The following is a 23,224-nucleotide window of genomic DNA, read 5'->3' as shown; positions in this document are numbered from 1 at the left end:
CGGAATGTCTGGGTTTTTTCTGATAGAGACCTTCTTCCATCTTGGCTAGCTGGCACCTTGCCTTTCAAAACCATGAGTTCCGTGAGAAGAACTCTGCTACTCCCCTAGGAAGCAGAAGAGGCTGCTCTTGTTTTGATTGTAAGTTTCCAGCAGCCCCTCCATTCCTGATCGGGGACTCTGTGAAGACTAAATGAGCACCAGTGCATGGTTAGTGCTCAATACACTTTATTTTTCCCAATTTCCCCTTCTTCCTCCTTGCCCTGCCTGAGGTTTGGCTATTTTGTTCTGTGGCTGCCTCATTTCTAAGGTCACCAGATCCCATAGGTGGTGAGTAGATGTGAGAAGATACTTCCTCCCCATTAACCCTGTCCTGGTTTTGTTTTCTGTCCTCTCTGTGACTCGCTAATGGTGCTAAATCGCTACTTTTCCAACAACAAGAATGCCAAAGCCTCTCCCTGTGCAAAGTACTCTGGGATTTGAGGTTGAGATGGCAGGTCACATGGGGAACCACAGATTTCTCTCCTGGCCTGTCTCAAACTCTGGGCCTGGGTTCAGCTGCGCAGCAAGAAGCCCACCGCTCACTGTACAGAAGCAGCTCAGTTCGGAAGGATGGCCTCTTGCAGTGGGCATTTGTTCAGGGCTCGCCACGACTGACTGCACCAGGCTGAATAGTGTCCCCAGAATTCATGTCCCCCTCAGAACCTCCAATGTGATCTTATTTAGAAACAGGGTCCTTGTAGATATTGTAGATATAATCAATCAAGAGGAGGTCCCCCTACAACCTTGGATGTGATCTTATTTAGAAACAGGGTCTTTACAAATGTTATCAATCAAGAGGTCATACTGGATGAGGGTGGGCCCTTAATCCAATGACTGGTGTCCTTAAGAAGAGAAAACAGAGACACAGAGGCACACAGGGAGAATGCCATGTGACGTCGGAGGTGGAGATCGGAGTGATGTGGCTACAAGCCAAGGGTTGCAGGCAGCCAATGGACATCGGAAGAAGCAGGGAAGGATCCTCCCCTAGAGCTTTTAGAGAGACCACGGCCCTGCTGATTCCTTGAAGCTCTATCCTTCAGAACCATGAGAGAGTCCATTTCTGCTGTTCCCAGGCTGGAGTGCAGTGGAGCAATCTTGGCTCACTTCAGCCCCCGCCTCCCGGATTCAAGCGATTCTCCTGCCTCAGCCTTCCTGAGTAGCTGGGATTACAGGCATGTGCCACCACACCCAGCTAATTTTGTAGTTTTTGTAGTAGAGATGGGGTTTCTCCATGTTGGTCAGGCTGGTCTCGAACCCCCGACCTCAGATGATCTGCCTGCCTCAGCCTCCCAAAGTGCTGGGATTACAGGTGTGAGCCACCATGCCATTTCTGCTGTTTTAAGCCACCTGGAGTGTGGTGTGCTTTGTTATGGCAGCCCCAGGAAACCGATACTCAGACTCAAAGATGGCACACTCTCGTGACTGTCCTCACCCCTGATGATGTGGCTTTAACTTACTGTCTCCCACCCTACCTTCCATTCTCTGTTCTGTCATGGTAATAGGGTAATAATGATAGCATCGCAGCTTCAGGTGGGCCCCAGTTAGAGACCTCATGTGCCCTAGAAAGTGCATCTTCTTCATAACTGGCCTTTCCCAAATAACTTGATTAGAATGTCCACCCATCCATTCATTCATTTACTCCTTCACTCATTCATATATCAAATATGTATGGGGTGCCTGTTCTGAGGCAGACTCTTGGGAATCTGAGATAAGGTAGACACACTTGCTGCCCCCATCTCTCCTGGCACGATGGGGGAGACCTGTCTGTACCTGTGAGACGCCTTTATTCTTGGTGAATCCTTCTCAGCTGAGGTGGGATTGGCCCTGGTTGGCTGCAGCCTGTCCTCCTAGCAGCAGAAGGCAGCTTCCCCTTACTGTTAAATATAGTGAACTCCAAATTTCTCTTCAAAGAATCAGTATGTCAGTATGTTCAGCTCTCTTATTCCTTGTTCTCCATTTTAAAGTTTAACTTCCTGGTTCTCTTTGCTCCCTCGCCCCTAGTTTCAGTAAACAACCTTTTCCATGAGTTCTAATCTGTAGTTCACATCTGTTCCCCTGGTCACCTGCTCCGTCTTTAGTCACTCCTAGTCACCTGCTCCATCCTGAGTCACCCCTGGTCACCTGCTCTGACCTGAATTATCCTGAGTCACCTGTTCTGTAACCACCTTTCCCTCCACTCCAGCTTGCACCCCTGCTCTCTTTTTTTTTTTTTTTTTTTTAAGATGGAGTCTTGCTCTGTCCACCCAGGTTGGAGTGCAGTGGTGCGATCTTGGCTCACTGCAAGCTCCGCCTCCTGGGTTCACACCATTCTCCTGTCTCAGCCTCCTGAGTAGCTGGGGCTACAGGTGCTCACCACGACACCTGGCTAATTTTTTGTATTTTTAGTAGAGACGGGGTTTCACCGTGTTAGCCAGGATGGTCTCGATCTCCTGACCTCGTGATCCGCCCGCCTCGGCCTCCCAAAGTGCTGGGATTACAGGCGTGAGCCCCCGCACCCAGCCACCCCTGCTCTCTTTAAAATAGCCAATTGGAATCAACTTAGACTGTGTGGTCCAACCCTAGCCAATAGGGGAACGACGCAGCAGTAGGGGCTACCTGCATCAGGAATAAGAACCCCTTCCCCTCCCTTGTTCAGGTGTGCTCTCACCGTTGCTCCATCTGCACATTGCACCCTTCTATAGAAGGAAAATTGCCTTGCTGGGAAAATTCTTTGAGTGCTGGTTCTTCTTTTAAGCACCAAGGAACAAGCATTTGTTTCTAACATTACCAAGTTTAAATAAATGTGAGATTTCTCTTCGTGGTCCAGCTGCCCAATGTTGATGATCTTGGGAAACTGTTAAAACAGCCACACTCTTGAAAACTGTCTTTCCTGACAGCTTCCCTGCCAGTCAAGCTGCAAATTGGCCCTGGGCTGTTGGCACAGCAGCATCTGCCAAGGAACCAGAAGGTTTCCTGGACTTCCGCTCCCACAATGGAGAAGTCGTGAGATGGGGACATAGGAAATGGGGTGGAAGTGAGTGAATAAGCACAGAGGTTGTGCTGCCCCCTCTGAGGGGCCTTGTGGGGCGGCAGGTTTGATGTTCTTGCTGACAGTGATGACCCAGGATCAGGTGAGGCTGTGCCTGGGGGTCCGCGGCTCCTGGGTCTCTCGTGGCCTTGCTCTATAGGAATTACCTTGTCATCAGAGCAGTCAATGGGGTCTGGACAAAGGTGACTGCCTCAGACAGCCAGCTCTTTGTGGGAGGGGTTTCGTGCTCAGCTCACACCATCTTTGTTCAGGGGTCTGCTGAGCATGTTGGGGTTTGGGGTGGTCACAAGGCCACAATGGCAGCTGTTCCTTGGGTGGGAGGCTGGCATTGTGCCAGGTAAAGAAAAATCTCTTGTGACCTAGCACCTCTGGTGTCCTCAGTCCTTGGAGAGCACTTTGGGGCCAGGGATCCTTTCTTTTTTTTTTTTTTTTAATCAAGGTGAAATTCATATAATATACACTAAGCCTTTTAAAGTGTACGCTTTGGTGATAGTACATTCATAATGTTGTGCAAGCCCCAGCTCTCTCTAGTTTCAAAACTTTGTCATCACCCCCTAAAATCTCCCTGAACCTGACACTGAAGAGCAGGTTCCCTGCTCTCACCGCATGCAGAGTCCAATTACCCAGAGTGAGGTCTGGTATAAAGAAAGTGGTTTATTCTGAAGCCAGCTTAGGGGAAGAGGCGTCTCGTCTTTAAATGTGCTGCTTCACTTTTGGAGCAGAAAGCGGGCACTTTTAAAAGGCAGGGGAGGGAACAAGCAAGGGTGAAGGGTTCATGCTAGCTCTGATGCCTTCCCTACTGGTTGATTGGGCTGGTGACTGCTGGCACCTTCGTGGGCAGGCAACCTCCTGGAGGGGGAAAGTTTCATATCAGGCTTGCTTTGGTTTGTAAATCCACTTGTAACTCTCCAGACCTGTTTTGGAGCAGATAGTTAAAAGAACTTGCCCTGTAGGGAGAGGCTGGTGAAGGGGGTGGTAAAAGGCTGCATTTGCATTCCTTTTTCTTTTCTTTTTTTTTTTTTTTTGAGATGGGGTCTTGCTCTGTCGCCCAGGCTGGAGTGCAGTGGCATGATCTTGGCTCACTGCAACTTCTGCCTCTGGGGTTCAAGTGATTCTCCTGCCTCAGCCTCCTGAGTAGCTAGGATTACAGGTATGTGCCACCACTCCCAGCTAATTTTTGTATTTTTAGTAGAGACTGGGATTTCACCATGTTGGCCAGGCTGGTCTTGAACTCCTTACCTCAGGTGATCCACCCGCCTCAGCCTCCCAGAGTGCTAGGATTACAGGCATGAGCCACCGCTCTCAGCCTGTATTTGCATTTCTAAAGGGCTAAGGAGGAAGTGGGGAACTGGGGGAATAAGAAAAGGAGAGAGAGAAAAAATAATTAAACCATCTCTTAGAAAAATGGGGGCTACAAACCCAAAGTAATCACTCCCCAGTCCCCTCCGCCATCTCCGGGTAACCTGGAATCTGCTGTGCCTGTGGGTCTGCCGGTCTGGATAGAGCATTCACAGGCATCCTGAGCCCGGGCTTCTGGGTTGCAGGTGAGCCACCTTCCCAAAAAAGGAACCTCTTTTCCCCAGCCAAGCACCTACTCATTTCAATCAAGGTCCCAACCAGAAGGCAGCAAACAGCAAGCAGAGCCGCCCAAAATCTTGGTCCCTTTGAAGTCCCAGTAATGGGACTTGATCTGGGATTCTTACTGTTCTTTTAAGAATAGTCCCATGTACAAATCACCTGAGGTCAGGAGTTTGAGACCAGCCTGGCCAACATGGCGAAACCCCGTCTCTACTAAAAATACAAAAGTTAGCCGGGCGTGGTGGCGGGTGCCTGTAATCCCAGTTACTCAGGAGGTTGCAGTGAGCTACACTCCAGGCTGGGTGACAAGAGCAAAACTCCATCTCAAAAAAAAAAAAAGTCTCATGTAGTGAGGAGGCGCTTGGTTTGGGGCTCAGGAGTCCTGAGCTGTGGCTGGTGTGGGTGCCGGTACCAGCAGGAGTGAGGATGAGATGGGTTCTGATGCTGCCAAGCCCACCTGGGTCTTCCTTCCACCTTTCCTAGATCTTCTCTTCCAATTGTGTCCCTTTTCCATCTCTGTCTGCACTGTCATCTTGTCCCCAGCATAGCTCACAGCCCAGCTGCATGGGGAACTGGCTGTAGCCACCTGGGAGCCACCTTGGAGCCTCCTACCACTGACACTCCAGCCTTAGCCAACCTCCTCTTCCTCTCCCCTCCTCTGAGGGATTGTGGCCTGAGTCCCAAATCGCCACGGTTTTTGGGCCAGCTGGAGGGTGTGCCCGGGAGAAACACAAGTCACAGAAGCATCTGTGGCTGTTTTTTTCAAAGAGGTTCTCAGGAGGTTTAGTATTTATACATTTTCCTTACAAGAAGGGGGGCAGGTTGGCACTGAGGCAAATGATGACATCCTTGGGAGACTTTAGTGCCCAGTGAATCTGCATTTGACATAAGATAGGTGAACATTTGAAGAAAAAGGGAATAGAGGAGGCAACGTCTCAGGGAGGGGTGAAGGATCTTGTCTTTTTTTGGTGCTTGGGAAGATAAGCTGTGCCTGGAAGGATCTTGTCTTTTGAAAGGGCTGGTTTCTGTTTAGCCCATAGGGTAGAAAGCCAAATGACTGGCAGTAAGGAATGGGGTATAATGAGATGTGTCCCATCTCCATCCGTTGTGGTGGTGGACTCAGCTTCCAAATTTCTCTGGGATTCTCTTGGCCAAGAGGTGTTCCATTCCATCAGTTGGGGGCTTAGAATTTTATTTTTATTTCTCACTTCTAAACAACCTGTGGATGTGCATAGGGTCCTGGGAATGTCCAGTTGTTTGCCGTCAGGTATGGGGTCAGTGTCTGCTTGAACTGCCTGATGCCACAGAGCTTAGGCCTCGTGTTTCAGGGAAGGCAGCTGGAAGCAGGGCCTCTGTCTCTCATTCTCTCTCTCACATATGCTTCCCAAAACAGAGGATGAAGAGGAACGCAGCCTTTGCCACACGTCCGTCTCTGTCTACAGATGCGTGTGCTCCTTCCACGAGCCTTGAGTGAGCCCCTCATGGTTGGGGGCCTTGTATCTTTCATGCTTATTTCCCCAGCATCTCACACAGTGCTGAGCATGTAGCAGTGTTCAGTGAACAATAGGATGAAGTCAGTAAAAGCTTTTTGCTTCAAGATTAAAGCTACATCTGCATAAATCAATGGGCATTGGCCAAATGTAGGTCATATCTAGCCCAAGATGGGATCATGAGATTGCTTTCTCATATACTGTGGTCATTACGACAGCAAAACAACAAGCTGATCAATTAATAATTAAATTTTTAACTAGAAGACATCTGCAGGCATGCATCTGCCTAGTCAGAGCTGTGATCCTTAAGAAGCTAAAGTGGGCTGCGCGCGGTGGCTTACACCTGTAATCCCAGCACTTTGGGAGGCTGAGGCGGGCAGATCACAAGGTCAGGAGATCGAGACCATCCTGGCTAACACTGTGAAACCCTGTCTCTACTAAAAATACAAAAAATTAACCAGGCGTGGTGGCGGGCGCCTGTAGTCCCAGCTACTCGGGAGGCTGAGACAGGAGAATGGCGTGAACCCGGGAGGCGGAGCTTGCAGTGAGCCGAGATCGCGCCTCTGTACTCCAGCCTGGGCGATAAGCAAGACTGCGTCTCAAAAAAAAAAAAAAAAAAAAAAAAAAGAAAAGAAGCTAAAGTGATTTAAGCCACATGATTAAGTTGTCACAGGAAAGGAGATACCAAGCCAAAGTTGCTTGAGCTAGTTGGAGAGGGTGACCAACCATCCCAGGCTGCCAGGGACTGAGGGGTTCCAACGACACGATGCTTTCTGTTTAAAACCAGGACAGTCCTGGGAAAATCTGGGACAAGTTGGTTGCTTTGTTGTTAGGCCACATGTCAGAGTCCCAAGTGCTACAGGTTGGGGAAGCAACAGATAAAATAGAGTGTGTTCAGAGGAGGAAACCGGGGCAGTGAGAGCCATGGAAATCATCATAAGGGCGGTGCAGGGAAGAGGGATATTTAGGCAGGAACAGAGACAACTCAGGGGAAAATAGGCTACATTTCTTCCAAATCTGTAGGATCATCATGTTACTGATGGAGGGTGTCCAGGTTCTGGGCATCTTCAATAAAGAATTGGACAAAATGCACAAACAAAGCAAGGAAAGAATGAAGCAACAAAAGCAGAGATGTATTGAAAATCAAAATGAAAGTATGCACCGCAGGGTGGGGGCGGGCCTGAGCATAGGGGCTCAAGAGCCTCATTACAGAATTTTCTAGAGGTTTCCACTGGTCACTTCGTGTATGCCCTATGTAAATGAAGAGGATGAAGTAAAATTACAAAGTCCTTTACTTGGTATATGCCCTCTGTAAATGGAAAGGATATTTCCTGTCATAGCTGAAGTGTTTCCATTTGATTTAGTTCTAGGAAGTCAGTATGAATCGGCCTTATGTTTCCTTCTTCCAGACCCTATTCTTCTGCCTCAATCGTACGTGAAAGGGAGAAGGCTTAGTCATCATAGCTGAAGAGGAAAGAATTAAGATCAGCAGGTAGACTTCAGCTTGATAAAGGAGGACCTTCCTAGCAATCAGGGCTGAAAATAGCACCAGAGGCTGCTTCGTGAGGGAGTGAGCTCTTAAGTCTCCAGAGGGCTCCCAAGAATTTACATCAGGGATACCCAGGAATAGATTATTGAAAGGAGATGAAGGGTAGTCCAGGTGATTGAAGGATTTATTTTTATGACCATGTCTGAGGAGTAAGAAATGACTGAGATGAGGGTGACCAGAAGGCCCTATGGGGCAGCGGACATCTGTTCTGGTCTCTGAGGAGTAAAAAGAAAACCACAGGAGGACTCAGGGGTGAGGAGGCAGAGATGTTTAGGGCAGGTAGTAGCTTCCTAGGGCTGGTATAACCAGGTGCCCCAAACTGGTGGCTTAGAGTAACTTATCCTGCCACAGTTCTGGAGGCCAGAAGCCGAGAGCAAGGTGTCAACAGGGCTGGTTTCTTCTGGGGCTGTCAGGGAGAATTTCTTCCAGGTCTCTCTCAGAGCTGCCGGTGGTTTGATGTCAGCCTTTGACATCCCTTGGCTTGTAAATGCATCACCCCAGCCTCTGCCTTCACTCACCTGGTGTTCCCCCTGTGTGTGTCCACATTCAAATCTCCCTATCAGATGAGGACTCACTTAATGACTTCACTTGAACTCAAAAGCCTTCATAAGAACCCCATCTCCAAGCAAGGTCACACTCTCAAGCACTGGGGGTGAGGACTCCAACATAGCTTTTCTTTGGTGGGAGAGCAAAATTCAGCCCATAACAGGGCAGGATTAGTAGACCAATTTGGACAGAGCAGAATGCTTGAGTAGTTTAATAAGGGAAGTAAGGTTGGAAAGAGCATTTCAGGCGCTACTTCTGGAGTTTGTCGATCCACGTAACTAAGGTGTTGCAGAGGAATCAGCTAGTTTTCCATATACAGGAGGTATAGAAGTAACCACAGGAAGGGATCAAAGCTCCCTCTGTAAGGATAAAGCCCCCATAGACTGGATCAGCCTGAATTCCTGTTTCAAAGGTCAGAAGTCCTACTCAAATTAGGTTAAGAAAAATGTAAAGAAATTAGGGCTCACATAAGCGAAAATTCCAGGGGCAGGTCTGACTTTGGCTTTAGGCAAGAATAGATCTGACATTTCAGGGCCTTCGTGTGGAGGTCAGGGCTCCCTCTGTCACTAACTTGCAGACTGGCAGGTTGGCCACAAACACCTCCCACTCACATCCTACCCTCCAAGGGCTCCAGCAGAAGAGACTGTGCTCCTGCAAGCTTTGTGAGAAAAGTCATCTGATCGGCCTGGCTTGGATCCTGGGAGATCATCTCTGAGCCAGTGCCTAGCTGAAGGAAGGAAGTGTGTTCCTGAGTCACATGCTTACACTTGCATATCTGAAGCACCTGGAATAGATTCCCCACATGAGTGTTACCGGAAAGGGGTCCCATTCCAGACCCCCGGAGAGGGTTCCTGGACCTCGCGCAAGAAAGAATTCAAGATGAATCCATAGAGTAAATTGAAAGCAAGTTTATTAAGAAAGTAAAGGAAGAAAGAATGGCTACTTCACAGGCAGAACAGCGGCATGGGCCACTCAGCTGCTTCTATTTCTTGTCACTTCTTGATTACATGCTAAACAAGGAGTGGGTTATTCATGAGTTTTCTGGGAAAGAGGTGGGCAATTCCCGGAACTGAGGGTCCCTCCATTTTTAGACCATATAGGGTAACTTCCTGATCTTGCCATAGCATCTGTAAACTGTCATGGTGCTGGTGGGAGTGTCTTTAGCATGCTAATGCATTATAATTAGTGTATAATGAGCACTGAGGACTACCAGAGGTCACTCTTGTCACCATCTTGGTTTTGTTGGGTTTTCCCGACTTCTTTACTGCAACCGGTTTTATATAAGCAAGGTCTTTATGACCTGTACCTTGTGCCAGACTCCTATCTCATCCTGTGACTTAGAATGCAGCCCAGCAGGTCTCAGCCTCATTTTCCGCAGCTCCTATTCAAGATGGAGTCACTCTGGTTCAAACAACTCTGACAGGAGGAAGGGCTTCTCTTGTCCACAGAAGGAAGCAGGGGATAGCAGGCTTAGATGACTAACCGGCTCTGTCTGTGGACTCTGGGCTCGGTCCTCACTCATTTCTTACCTAAGTGCTGGGCTCCTAATAGGGAGGGTCTCAATAAAACTTTGTCCAATCAGAATAAATGGACAAGTAAGGGAGTATTTGTTCAAAATGTGGGTGACTGAAAGTTGTGAAGTTCTGAGACAGTTCTGGAAAAGGTACCCATACCTTTCAGAAGCCCTATTAGCCTTGAGGAAGGAAGAATGTTGCCAAACATAGAGCTCTTTTGTACTTAGGGCTCTCAGTTTTTCTTCAATCCTTTTTGAGAACCTTGAAGGCATAATTTGTGTTCCAAAACAAAAGGGGCTTTAAAGTCCTTTGAAAAGACGCCCCCAAGGTTTAGGGCATGTTGAATAGCTCTTAGAAAATAGCCTGCGAGTAAGTTAGGTGTAAATGAATGCAAAATACATGTTTTGCCTTTGCTTTGAAACTGGCAGGTTTGGAAATCAAAGGGAAGGCAGCTTGCCTGAGGTGTGGTCAGCCTCCACTCCTAAAAGGAAAGGGCTTGAGAAATCACTGAGGCATCTGGCTAAGCCTGAATGGCTTTGCTTTCTGGTGTGGACGAAATGCCAGTTGCACTCCTACGTTATTTCCCTTCCCATAACAGTTATTTGTTTGTAATTGCATGACTGGAAAGCCGTTTGTGAATATTAAAAGCTGTGTTTTCAGTGTTTGGGTCTATATGTGATTTTTAACTTGTTGCAAGTGGCCTCTGTTCTCAAGGGTGAAGCCAGTCTTTAAGTGAACCTCGATCAGTTTGGATATGGCACTTGTGACCTGTGGCTGTGGGGATGCAGGCACAGGGCTGGCTCAGTTGATGGCAGATGTATGTAACATGTGTGAGTGTTCTCAAACTGTGAATGATCCCGTTGCAATGTGGTTTCTAATTCAGCAGATCGGGGCTGGGTATAGCGAACAGGCAATGCTACTGGTCTGTGGACCACAGTTGGTGGCACAGATCTGGCCTTGCTGCTCCACATAACACAGAGTGTTCAGCCCCCTACTGCCCCCACTGCCTCTAGAGTGGCCCTAGGAGCCACTGGGTTAAACAGACAGCTGCATGGTTCTCACATTGCTCACATGGTTCCTAGGGCTGCGGGTTCTCTGCATTGGAGGGAGCGCTGAACACTGAGCAGGAAATGCACCACATTTCCAGTGGCGTCTTCCTGACAGAGATGCCACCAGGCTGGCTGGGGGACCTCGAGGCAGATGGAGTGGTCTCTTCCCAGTTGCCCTCCTTCTTGTTCTTGCTCCTCCCTGTCCTCTCCTCTGTGCTCTGTGTTCTTGGGTTTTGTAACTATATAAACCATACAGGCTTATAGGAATGCAGAGAGGGAGTCAATTTGTATGGAAGGGAATCAAGTGAAGAGCAGACATTGCCTCCCTGACCCCCCGAATCCCAGTCCCCAAAGGTCAGCTCTGTTAACACATTCTGATTATACCCGCCAGGGTGCTTCAGCTCCCACAGCAGAAACCCCAGCTCCCACTGGCTTAGCTGCAAAGGGGGTTCTTTATCTTGTCCAAGATTGGGCTCTGGGGTTGGTTGATTCAGTTGTTCTTAGCGTTACTGGAGTTCTCTGACTTCTACTCTGGGTCATCCACATCACGGAAGTCATCCTGAGGCTAGTTCTTCTTGAGGTCAGATGGCCACAGTAGCAAGTGGGCAACATGCTTCTGCATTCTTACTGCTGGGGAGAGATTGTTACTCAATCCTCCTCTGTGTCAATCAAGTCTTTCCCTTCAATCTGGATCAATTACAGTGGCCAGTAGATGCCGTGTTCTGATTGTCCAGTCATGTTGGAGCCCTGGAGCTGGAGACTTGAGATCTTCCTAGAAGTGGAAAAAGGGGATTCCCAAACATAGGACTTTTTTAGGAAGGAAGGAAGGAAGGAAGGGGAATGAATGCTGGGTAAAAGGCTTATAGGGTCCACATCCTTCCAGAAGTCTCCAAGTATGTGTGTGTAGTCACGATATTCACTCATTTATTTATGCAGTGTCGACAGCTTGCCAGGTGCATAGATTTGTCCCATTTATGCTAAAAATAAACCATTGAGGGAGGTACCATTCTTTTTCTTGTTTATGGGTAAAAAACCAAGTCAAACACTGTGCAAGTGACTTGCCCACTTACATACTCATACAGCATGTAAGTAGAAGAGCGGAGATTTGAACCCAGGCATTCTGGCTCTCCACTCTTAACCACTGGGTAATTTGGACTCCTAAGTTGCTTCCTGCAGGTTGGTTTTCTCATCTCTGTGCCAACGTTAGAAGCTAGAGATTGGGCTGCACTGTCCCTGCAGTCCCCATGTGTCTCTAACAGAGACGCCATGGGAGATAGAATGATGGGAGTAAATGCAAAATCATGTTTCTGTCCCTAGATCCTAATAACTATTATCACCGCCGGAACGAGATGACCACCACTGATGACCTGGATTTTAAGCACCACAACTATAAGGAAATGCGCCAGGTAAGACCCAGATCACAAAGCCTCATGCCAGGAATTTGTCAAAAAAGCAACATATTATGTGTCCATAAGCACTTAAATTTTTTTTCCCAGAAATTGATGATCAGGGATCTGAATGATCATTTGGTTTGCTGAAGACACACTAAATGCTTGTCATTTCAAGATTCAGGGTTCAGGTGACCAGAGGAAGGCTTCCTGGCTGGCAGATTGTTGAAACACAATTTGAATCCAGGTTCTTCTCAGTTAATATTCTAGGTCTTGAGAATTATTGTGTTTTTGAGTGCTATCACTGATTTAAGGATGTTGGTCATATGCAGAGTTGAAGAAGAAAAAGGATCTAGGATAAGATAGATAATAATAGTGGGAAATATTCACATAGGATCAACTTACATACATGATCACGTTCAGTCCTCCTAATAACTCTAGAAGGGTAGGGACTGTTGTTATTGTTATCTACAGATGGGAAAACAGCACTGAGAGACTATAGCACTACCCCTTATTATTCAGTTTCTCAGAGTTTCAATCTTGGTTGCATATTGGAATCACCTGGGAAAATTTGTGAAGCTACTGATAATTGAGCCCCGTCTCAGGCCAATTAAAGTAGAATCCTTAGGAGACAGGGGCCTGGGGATCCAGATTTTTAAATCCTCTTTTTGTTATTCTGCTGTCCAGCCAGGTTTCAGAACTACTGGTTAATAGCTTCATAGCTCTTAGTGTTTTTAGAAAGAAAAGACAATCCCAGATGAGATTTTTCCCCAGATTTAATTATAGAAACCCAATAGTTCTGAGCTTTTGACAGCATTTGCATACCGAGTGCAGAAGGGGGAAGGGACAGTGTGTTTATTAGGACAAGCTAAAAAGGCAGTACCTACGCTAAGTGCGGTGCCTATGAAATCCTGTTCTGCGCCCACCCCCAGCATGTGCTAGAAAGCATGGGGAGGAGCTGGCAAATGAGAAATCCTTAGAGAGCTAAGAATCTGAAGAGACAGAACATGCAGAAACGTCCTTCTGAATACATTTACAGAACAAGGATTCACCAAGGGCAAATTAACATGGCTCAAAGGGAGGGCTTGTAGGTGCTAAGGGAGGGGAGCAGCCATCCACTACAAATGTGGAAGATGTTTCTGAGGTCAGAGTAATTAAGCGGAGCTCCAATCCCATGGAATGAACAAGCCTGGTTTGTCTTGATGTGATCTAACTTGAGATACTCACACACAGCTTCCAGACACCTGTCAGCACAGACTTAGAGGTGGGATGTGCTAAGAAATCTTCTTGCTGTCTTGCTCTTCAGAAATCAAGATAATGTGTTTGGACTTGAGGGCTGTGAATCATCCCTGCTGCTCTACATTTTTGGGGTATTTATATGGCTCTGCTTGCCATTCCATTTTATGGAGCACTGGTGTGTTAACTCCGCTTTGCTCACTGGACATCTTAGGACAGCTTCTTGAGCTCAGAAATGAGACAAATATCAACTCAGTGCAATTAATGTCAAAAGCAATAAATCCCAATGCATTTAAAATGAGTGAGTTGCACAGAGACTCTAGGTAGCTGTTATCTGTAAATAGTTGTCATGCATGGAGACTTGGGGCTCTTTTCTTACAAGGAAAGCAAGCGGAGTATGCTTCATTACCCTAGGCGACTGATCACTACTGGAGCCAAGAGGGACCTTTGGATAATCAGTGCAGCCCCCTTGGGTGACACTGGGAGACCCCTGTGAGATCCCACAGCTCAGCAGTTATCAACTAGAGACTGTCCAGGAGAGCGCCCATCAATCCTGAAGAGTGTTCAAGCCAGAAATGATTTGCCATTTGGATTCCTGGCTCCTGGGAATGGGAAAGAAGTCAATATTTTGAGCAACTTCCCCATATGGAGTCTGCTAGGTTACTGTAGAAATCTTTCTCTCTCAGGAAAAACTTGTTCATTTTTCCTACTATTGAAAGAGACATTTACAACAAACAAAAAACAAATGAGAAACAGAAGCAGGAAGCAAGAAGTGAAAATAGAAAACCTTATTGCCTTGTACGAGGAAGATAATGAGGGGACTTTTTTTGCAGAGAGCACTGACTTGCAAGGCACAGTTCCAGGCAGTGGGGAGCTGCAGGTGGTTGGGGTGGAGAAGGGAGGAGGAGAGGAAGGAGAAAGTCCTGACATTGACACTATAAGGCGGAGAAAGGGAATTATTCCAAGAAAATACTGAGGACCTTCATAGCGTGTGTTGCAATTTATACTTGCTTAATTGCTGGTTTATATGTACATTGCTTGTCTCCCTCACTTGGGACAATGAGGGAAGAGACCCTGTCATTTTATCATCCATAGTGTACACTTGATCAATCTGTGTATTTGAGGTCCTTACAGTCATGGGGGATGGGAGAGAGAAGGGAGCCATCTGCTTGGCCGTGGTTTGGAAGGTTTTGGTTGCAGAGGGGGTCAGCTGTCATCCAATGTGGATGGCTGGCACTGGCAGGCAGGGGTGGTGGGAGGGTGCTCTGAGCAGAGAGGACAGCAAGAGTGAAGGCATGGGGTCAGAGCCGACAGGTGTGTTCTGTGACAATTTGCAGGCAGCTAGGAGGAGGCTGGTCCTGAGTGCCAGGAGAGGCTTTTGTCCTGATGCAGGGGTCTGTGGAGGTTCTTTAGGTGGGCAGAGCTGTCTTTCTGGAAGTTGTATGGAGGGCGGGCCTCTGTGCCTGAAGAAGGATGAGAGGAGAGGCATTTCTGAGGCAGGCTGCCCAGTGGAGGTCACCCGTTGGAGTGAGTTGGGGAGAGAGAGAGGCCTGGTGTGCTTCTGTGGAGAAAAGGAAGAAGTGATTTTGAGGACAAGGTTAATGACCTACTTTGGTTTGGGCACAGTGTTGTCAGGTCCCAAATGCCCAGGAAGTACTGGCTGATGGCCCATATGTAGACAGTGTGATATGGGTGGAAAAAAGTAACATAGGCAGACACAGGCTGGAAGGCAGCCATCTAATGACATTGATTTCCAGGGCAACTAAGGATGGCCGGGGACATCAGGCTGTGGGGACCATGGCTGACCCACCCACTTGCACCACACTCAGCCTGACCCTGTGGGGACAGGAAGCCAGGGCGGAGCAGCAAGCCTTTAGATCCAGACACACCCAACTCCGTTCCTTCCCTCTTCCCTTCTTCTGGAATTTCCTTTCCATTGGGCCAGGTGCGGTGCCTGTTTCTCAGACAAATGAGGAACGATGGCAGAAGAGAACTTTCCTCTTCTCCACTCTCCTCTTTAAAAGACAAACAAACAAAACAAAACAAAAACTTGCATTCACTGGATAAACAATATTGTGTCAGCATCAAATGCAAACCAAAAGCCTAAAGACAAATCCTCCACAAACCCACTACTCTAAAAAAAAGGCAGTTTTCATTTTCTCCCCATTTCCATCCGGTGTTTGAACTTCTGTATTCACAGAATTCCTACGGTTTTGATGAGAGGATAGTTACATCTTGGCCCTGTGTTTCTCAGCGAATATTGGATCATTAGCCATTTTCCATGCTGTCTTCATAATTGTGATTGTGAGGTTGCAGAATGTTCTGGTGAGTGGATGCATCATACTTTTCTCAGCTTCTTTCCTGCTCTGGAGCATTTGGATTATCTCCCAATTCATAACTTTTAATGAATACTGACAAAGTATGAAACATGCCACAACAAGTGTCACTGCGCATAACATTTTACCATCTTTATGAAAAATTTCCTTCTGATATTTTGCCAGAAATTGAGGCTCTTGATTCTATATCCTTCAGTAGAGAGTGAAGCAGCAGAGCCTGGGATTCAGTAGACACTAGGATGCAAAGTTTATTTCCATCTCAGAGTTGGGAAAACAGAGTCTTGAAGAGACCAAGAGTCTTGCAAACCCTGGTACTTTCTAAGATGGTGTTTCTCAACATTCTTTTTCATTACTACCCACCTAGGGAGACTTTTCAGACTTCTTTTCTTTTCTTACTCACTCTCCCTCCATTATATTAAATATTAAGAAATAGGATTTTGCCAGATAGGGTTGAGCTTTGGGGGACCACAAAGCATTGTAATACCTAAGACTTTTTTAGCCACAGTTTTCAGTCCCTTGGGGTGATGTCATCCCTTTTGAATGCATGTTCTGAGGCCATGGTGAAAATTCTATTCCTTACTCTGACTGAAGTCATCAAGACTCAAACATTTACCACAAAGACGCAAACTCCAAAAAAAATCTTTGACCCCTTTCAAGAAGAAATGTATTCCTTTACAAGAATTAATTGTGTTTAAATGGGAAACTTCATTCCTGGGGATGTTCATGGTTGCCTTGCTCAGAAGAGCAGAGTGGCCACCACCCGTGTCTTTGATGGTGCTGGTAGCCACTGGAGAGATGCTTCCTGGCATTGCAGAGGGCCACCGTGCAGAGAGAATTGTAAAGAAACTTCACTGAGAAGAAGATTCTTCAAAGGCCCATGGTCTCATGTGGGAAAGATGCTTATGACACCATGGCACAGTGGCATGCACTTTGTTAACCAATACTTTGCCATCGGTGGGAAAGTGTGGCTGATATGAAAGTACAGTGACAGTGGGTAGAACATAAGGAGGTCATTCTGATGACTCGTGGCCCAACCATCTTCCCATGCCATGGCTAAGTGTGCATCTCAAGGGAAGGTGATGTTTTTCTTCTTCCAGTGTCAAGGTCGTGATCTCTAGTACTGACAGCACATTTCTCCCACAGCTAATTGGAAGGGGTTAGGGTAACAGTGAAGGAAGCCAGCCTGGGCTGAATGCTTGCATTCATTGCCTAGTTCATGATGAGCCACCAGGCTTTATGTCCGTAGAGATAGTTACTGATCCCAATGTAAGACAGTGAATTGCCTGCCAGTTAGGATGTGCTAAGGTCGATGCTGTTGGCTGAGAATGACTGCATCAGCAGGGACGAGTATATGGGGTCTCAAAGGAGATGGCAAGTATGCTGTGGCCATCAGAATGGTCACAGTGTGCAGCAAATAAAACAAGCAGCAGAGATGCACTGGTTCTCATTTCTCTACTACACCTTCATGGTCAGATAGGGGTAAGGGAAGAGCCCTGAAAGGCCAAAGTCCTGGCTTCTCCTGCTCCCAGCTGGGTGACACAGGGTAAATTATTCGATGGCTTTGTGGGCCTTAGTCTCCAAGTCTGTGGAATGGGAAAAATCTCCTCTGCCTTCTCTACTTTACCTGCCAGTCATGATGATGAGACTTAGTAGAGAAATGGAACGTATTGTTCCTGTTCTTTTTAACACAATTGGTGACGTTATTACTGTGTCTTTTATTAAAACATGGTGCTATTCATATGTGGCCCCCTGCTGTCCTGGCAGTGTCTGTCTTCATGGTGATGGCTGTAGAAGCTACATGTCCTTTGCATGTTGCTTCTCCGTTTATGATAGGTTTCTGTTGTAGCATTCTTGGGAATAAGAGTCCTTGTAGCCAGCTTTCTCTCACCTAAATATTGTGACATAAAGTGAGTTATCATAAAGGGAAGCCTGTTTTAACCCCTGGAGCAGTAAGAGAGTTAGGCCCTGAATTCCCAGTCAAGGCTGCACCTGTCACCTCTCATAGGCATGTCATAAAAGCCAGGCTATAGTAAATCTTCCCACTCCTTTAGAAACGCTCCTTGATGCTCATTAAACCACTCTTCCCAGTCATTACAGAATGTTGTGTTATGAAAGGCATATGAAGCACACAGCCATATAACTCCAACGTATCATAAATTTTACATAATACCAATTTTCCAGTTCTAATAGATTTCAACCCACCATAAAATTTGCAACAGATTTGTTTATCTACACTTTACAAGGACATTTTATGGATAATTCGGTTGATCCGATTTTTTGGCAGCTTGCTAGAACGCACTCAGTTCCACGCCACCCCGCTGTGGGCCATGCCCTTCCACTGTTCTGCATCAATTCAGTTCCAGCTCAGCTTTCAGAAGGCCACGGGCCTCCCTAACGGGCACCTGCCCACCGGCCACCCTGACCAGGATGGCCTTCCTGTGTGTTTCTGCAGCACCTGGGCGTCCTTCCTGGTCTTTAACACACGGTCATGAAATTGTCCCTGGAACTCTCTGGCCCTTACTGCATGGTCTGGTGCCTGGCTCAAAAAAGAGATGCCCTTTGAATCAGATCTTCTTTCACTTGGGTATTGATAAACAAATTTAGCCTAGCAAATCACAGCTACTTGCAGTGAACTCACAGATACTCGTTCAGTGACGTGAGGCAAGGCAGCCTCTAGGGACAGGGTGTCTCTGGCCTTTGACCTTTAGGGTAGCCTTTTCTCCTGTGACTTGCAGAGCCCTTGGTACCTCCTTTGGCCCCTGGTCTCATTTTCCCAGACCTCAGCTATCAGTGTGTTGAGCTGACTAAAAAGGCAAAATTCAGAAAACAGCATGCATTTATTTCACTTCCTTGCTGAAGCCTGCTTTTCCTACCATTTAACCCCATGATTCCTGTTGTCATGGTGACCCAATGCTCTCCTGACTTAGTGGCAATGAACTGGGTCATTGCATGCCTCTTATTGGCTGTGTGCTGCAAGCTCCAGGAGGGAAGGAGCAGTGTGTATTTGCTCAACCCAACAATGTAGATGCTCATTAAATTATGAGAAAAAGTTGATATTAAGATACATGTATTTGGTCAGGCATAAAAGATAAAAGGCTGAGTCTGTCTCCTCAATGATCTGCAGTGTAGTGAGTGGGCAATAAAGAAGCAGGAAATCACAGTGAGAAAAGTAATCACCACCACGGAGGGAGGTGAGAACCACAACCAGGGAAGTGAGATCCACAACAAAGGAAGTGATAACCACAACCAGGGGAATGATGACCACAATGAGGGAGGTGATGACCACAACCAGGGAGGTGATAACCATGACCAGGGAAGTGATAACCACAATGAGGGAGGTGATGACCACAACCAGGGAGGTGATAACCACAACCAGGGAAGTGATAACCACAATGAGGGAGGTGATAACCACAACCAGGGAAGTGGTAACCACAATGAGGGAGGTGATGATGACCACAACCAGGGAGGTGATAACCACGACGAGGGACCTGATGACCACAATGAGAGAGATAAAAACCACAACCAGGGAGGCAATAACCACAACCAGGGAGCTGATAACCACAATGAGGGAGGGGGTGACCACAATAACAGCGATAAGAACCACAACCAGAGAGGTGATAACCACAATCAGGGAAGTGATAACCACAACCAGGGGAATGATGACCACAAAGAGGGAGGTGATGCTCACAATCAGAGAGGTGAGAACCACAACACGGGAGGTGGTGACCACAAACAAGAGAGGTAAGAACCACAACCAGGGAGGTGAGAACCACAACCAGGGGAATGAGGACCACACCCAGGGGAGTGATAACCACAATGAAGGAGGGATGACCACAACCAGAGAGGTGATAACCACAACCAGGGAGGTGATAACCACAACCAGGGAGGTGATAACCACAACCAGAGAGCTGATAACCACAATGAGGGAGGTGGTGACACAATAAGAGTGATAAGAACCACAACCAGAGAGGTGTTAACCACAATCAGGAAAGTGATAACCATGACCAGGGGAGTGATGACCACAAAGAGGGAGGTGATGATCACAGTAAGGGAAGTGATAACCATGACCAGGGGAGTGATGACCACAATGGAGGAGGTAATGACCACAGTAAGGGAGGTGATAACCATGACCAGGGAGGTGATGACCACAACCAGGGAGGTGGTAACTACACCCAGGGGAGTGATAACTGCAACCAGGGGAGTGATAACCATGACTAGGGAGGTGACAACTACACCCAGGGAGGTGATAACTACACCCAGGGGAGTGATAACCAGAACAAGGCAGGTGATGATCACAACCAGAGAGGTGATAACCACACCCAGGGAGGTGATAACTGCAACCGGGGGAGTGATAACCATGACCAGGGAGGTGGTGACTACAACCAGGGAGGTGAGAACCACAACAGTGAAGGTGAGAACCACAACCAGGGTAGCAATAGCTATAGCAATGGAGGTGATAACCACAACCAGGGAGGTGATAACCACAACCAGGGAAGTGATAACCACAACGAAGGAGGTGATGATCACAACCAAAGAGGTAATAACCACAACCAGGGAGGTGATAGCCACAACCAGGGAAGATGTCACCATAACCAGGGAGTTGATAATCACAACCAAGTATGTGATAGCCACAACCAGAGAGGTGATAGTCACAACTAAGGAAGGTGTATTCCTTCATTCTCATGCTGCTATGAAGAAATACATGAGACTGGGTAATTTATAAAGAAAAGAGTTTTAATTGACTCAGAATTCTGCATGGCTGATAAGGCCTCAGGAAACTTACAATAATGGCGGAAGGCACCTCTTCACAGGGCATCAGGAGACAGAATGAGTGCTGAGTGAAGGGGGAAGCCCCTTAATAAAACCATCAGATGTTGTGAGAACTCACTATCAGAAGAACAGCATGAGGGAAACCACCCCCATGATTCAATTACCTCCCACCCGATCCCTTTCATGACATGTGGGGATTATGGGAACTATAATTCAAGATGAGTTTTGGGTGGGAACACAGCCAAACCCTATCAGCAAGTATCTCAGTCCATTCATGCTAAAATATTGTAACCTGAGTAGCTTATAAATAACAGAAATCTATTCAGAGTTCTAGAGGTGGGAATGTCCAAGATCAAGTTACTGGCAGATCTAGGGTCTGGTGAGGGCTCACTCTCTGGTTCACAGGGCCATCATCGTGCTGCATCCTCCCATGGCAGATGGGCAAACAAGCTCCTTTGGGCCTCTTTCGTAAGGACACTAATCACCTCCTAGAGGGCCTAGCAATTCATGCATTGGGGATTAGGTTTCAGCCTATGGATTTTGAGAGACATAACATTTGGAGGATAACAGGAAGTGATAGCCACAACCAAGGGGTGTGGAAAGTACAGGACCGGGTGGGGGCAATGGCCAGGAGTTTCCTCCTAGGGGGGCGATGACAGAGCGGGTGCTGGAAGGAAAGTAGGCACTTTCCAGGGCAGAGGGATATAAGGAGAGTGTTCTGGGCAGAGGCGATAGCAGCTGGGGTGTGCAGAATGTGGGGGCGCTTGGGAGGCTGTGGAGGAAAGCAAGAGGTGTCCGTCTTCTTGGGAGCTCTGTCCTTTTAGTGCATCGTCATCAGTGCTTAGAGTTTTTGATTCACCTTGTTTTTCAGTTGATGAAAGTTGTGAATGAAATGTGTCCCAATATCACCAGAATTTACAACATTGGAAAAAGCCACCAGGGCCTGAAACTGTATGCTGTGGAGATCTCAGATCACCCTGGGGAGCATGAAGTCGGTGAGAAGGGCCCCTCTGGGATGCTTGGCCCCTTCATCTTTGGTACTCATGTAAACAGTTAGGAGACTGTTCACCCTATGAGAAGATTCATGCCACAGGGCATCCAGCTGTCCACACCACTGCTGTCTCACGTAGACAGATTTTGCCCATGTTGGCTCTGTGAACCACTCATCTTATGATATGGACTGTAGAATTATTTACACTGGAAATACCCATCTTTTCTCCAAATGGAGCATATTTCATTCTCTGAGGTCCACCTCTGAGACCAATCACAATAGCCAAAGAAGAAAGTGGCTGAGGTGGGCAGGACAGAATTTCCTCCTCCTTCAGGATTCCCTGATCATTAATGGCTCATATTAGAGGAGCTTCTCCCCATTCTTAAAAAAATTCAATTATATTTTTAGATATTTCCTGTTTTCAGACATTTCCCATTCAGTCACTCCCCAGCCTGCACCTGTATAGGTCAGATGGGCTTCTCTGTTTTTCTTTTTGGTAAATCTGGGAGCTGTTTAGAAATCTGCTGATATTTAGGTGCAAAGATTTGGCTGATTTACTTTAACATTCATCAGGGTCTCAGGAGTTCCTCTCTGGAAGTGGTTTTTTTGGTTTGTTTGTTTTTTTTTGTTTGTTTGTTTGGTTTTTTTTTGAGATGGAGTTTTGCTCTTGTTGCCCAGGCTGGAGTGCAATGGCACAATCTCGGCTCATGGAAACCTCTGCCTTCTGGGTTCAAGCAATTCTCCTGCCTCAGCCTCCTGAGTAGCTGGGATTACAGGCATGTACCACCATACCCAGCTAATTTTTGTATTTTTAGTAGAGACAGCGTTTCTTCATGTTGGTCAGGCTGGTCTTGAACCCCCAACCTCAGGTGATCCACCTGCCTTGGCCTCCCAAAGTGCTGGGATTACAGGAGTGAGGCACCACACCCAGCAGGAGTTTATTTTAAATGGTAAAAACTTTATCTGCTGGTAAAATCACATTTCCTCAAAAGCAGTAGCTTTGCCAATGAGGGAAGGAGATGTGTTGTCAGCTCGAGCCCAGCACTGATAAATACCAGGCCCTTGTCCTTTCTGACTGCTGTAACAAAATATCAGAGGTTGGGAAATTTCTAAACAACAGAACTTTATTGCTCACAGTTCAGGAAGCTGGGAAGTCCAAGGTCAAGGCACGGGCAGATTCAGTGCCTGGTGAGGGCTGTTCCTCTTAAGACCCCTTCTTGTCTTACATGGCAGGAGCAGAAGGTCAAAAGTGCCTGGCTAGTTCTCTGGAGCCCTTTTATAAGAGGAGTTATCTTTTCATCACCTCTTGAAGGCACCACCTCTTTTATTTTTTTTCTCTTTTTGAGACAGGGTCTCATTCCGTCTCCCAGGCTGGAGTACAGTGGCACAATCTTGGCTCATTACAACCTCCACCTTTTGGGCTCAAGCAATCCTCCCACCTCAGCCTCCTGAGCAGCTGGGATTACAGGTGTGCATCACCATGCCCTGCTAATTTTTTTTATTTTTTATTTTTTAGAGTTAGGGTTTTGCCATGTTGCCCAGGCTGGTCTTGAACTCCTGCACTGGAGCCATCTCCCAAAGTGCTGGCATTATAGGTGTGAGCCGCTGCGCCCGGCTGGCCCCTCCTCTTAATACATTTGATCTTAACTTCCAGGATATGAATTCTGGGGGGACACATACATTAAACCATAGCACCCTGAGATTTTAAAA

The 23,224-nt window shown here is 47.1% G+C and overlaps 1 protein-coding gene across 5 annotated transcripts in view; it reads left to right on the top strand.

Moving 5' to 3' along the window:
• CPXM2 (carboxypeptidase X, M14 family member 2) overlaps nt 1–23,224 on the top strand; it is a 232,864-nt gene that overhangs the window by 151,581 nt on the left and 58,059 nt on the right. For all 5 annotated transcript variants that reach the window (XM_054659951.2, XM_016919556.3, XM_508093.7 and 2 more), the window contains 2 exons: nt 12,111–12,199; nt 21,395–21,518. In XM_054659951.2, the coding sequence (XP_054515926.1) occupies nt 12,111–12,199; nt 21,395–21,518 (213 nt within the window). The remainder of the gene's footprint in view (nt 1–12,110; nt 12,200–21,394; nt 21,519–23,224) is intronic.

The sequence above is a fragment of the Pan troglodytes genome, chromosome 8 (genome assembly GCF_028858775.2).
Source record: "Pan troglodytes isolate AG18354 chromosome 8, NHGRI_mPanTro3-v2.0_pri, whole genome shotgun sequence".
Classification (NCBI taxonomy): Eukaryota; Metazoa; Chordata; class Mammalia; order Primates; family Hominidae; genus Pan; species Pan troglodytes.
Note: the sequence above shows the minus strand (reverse complement) of the source record. Positions and strands in the feature narration are given on the sequence as shown.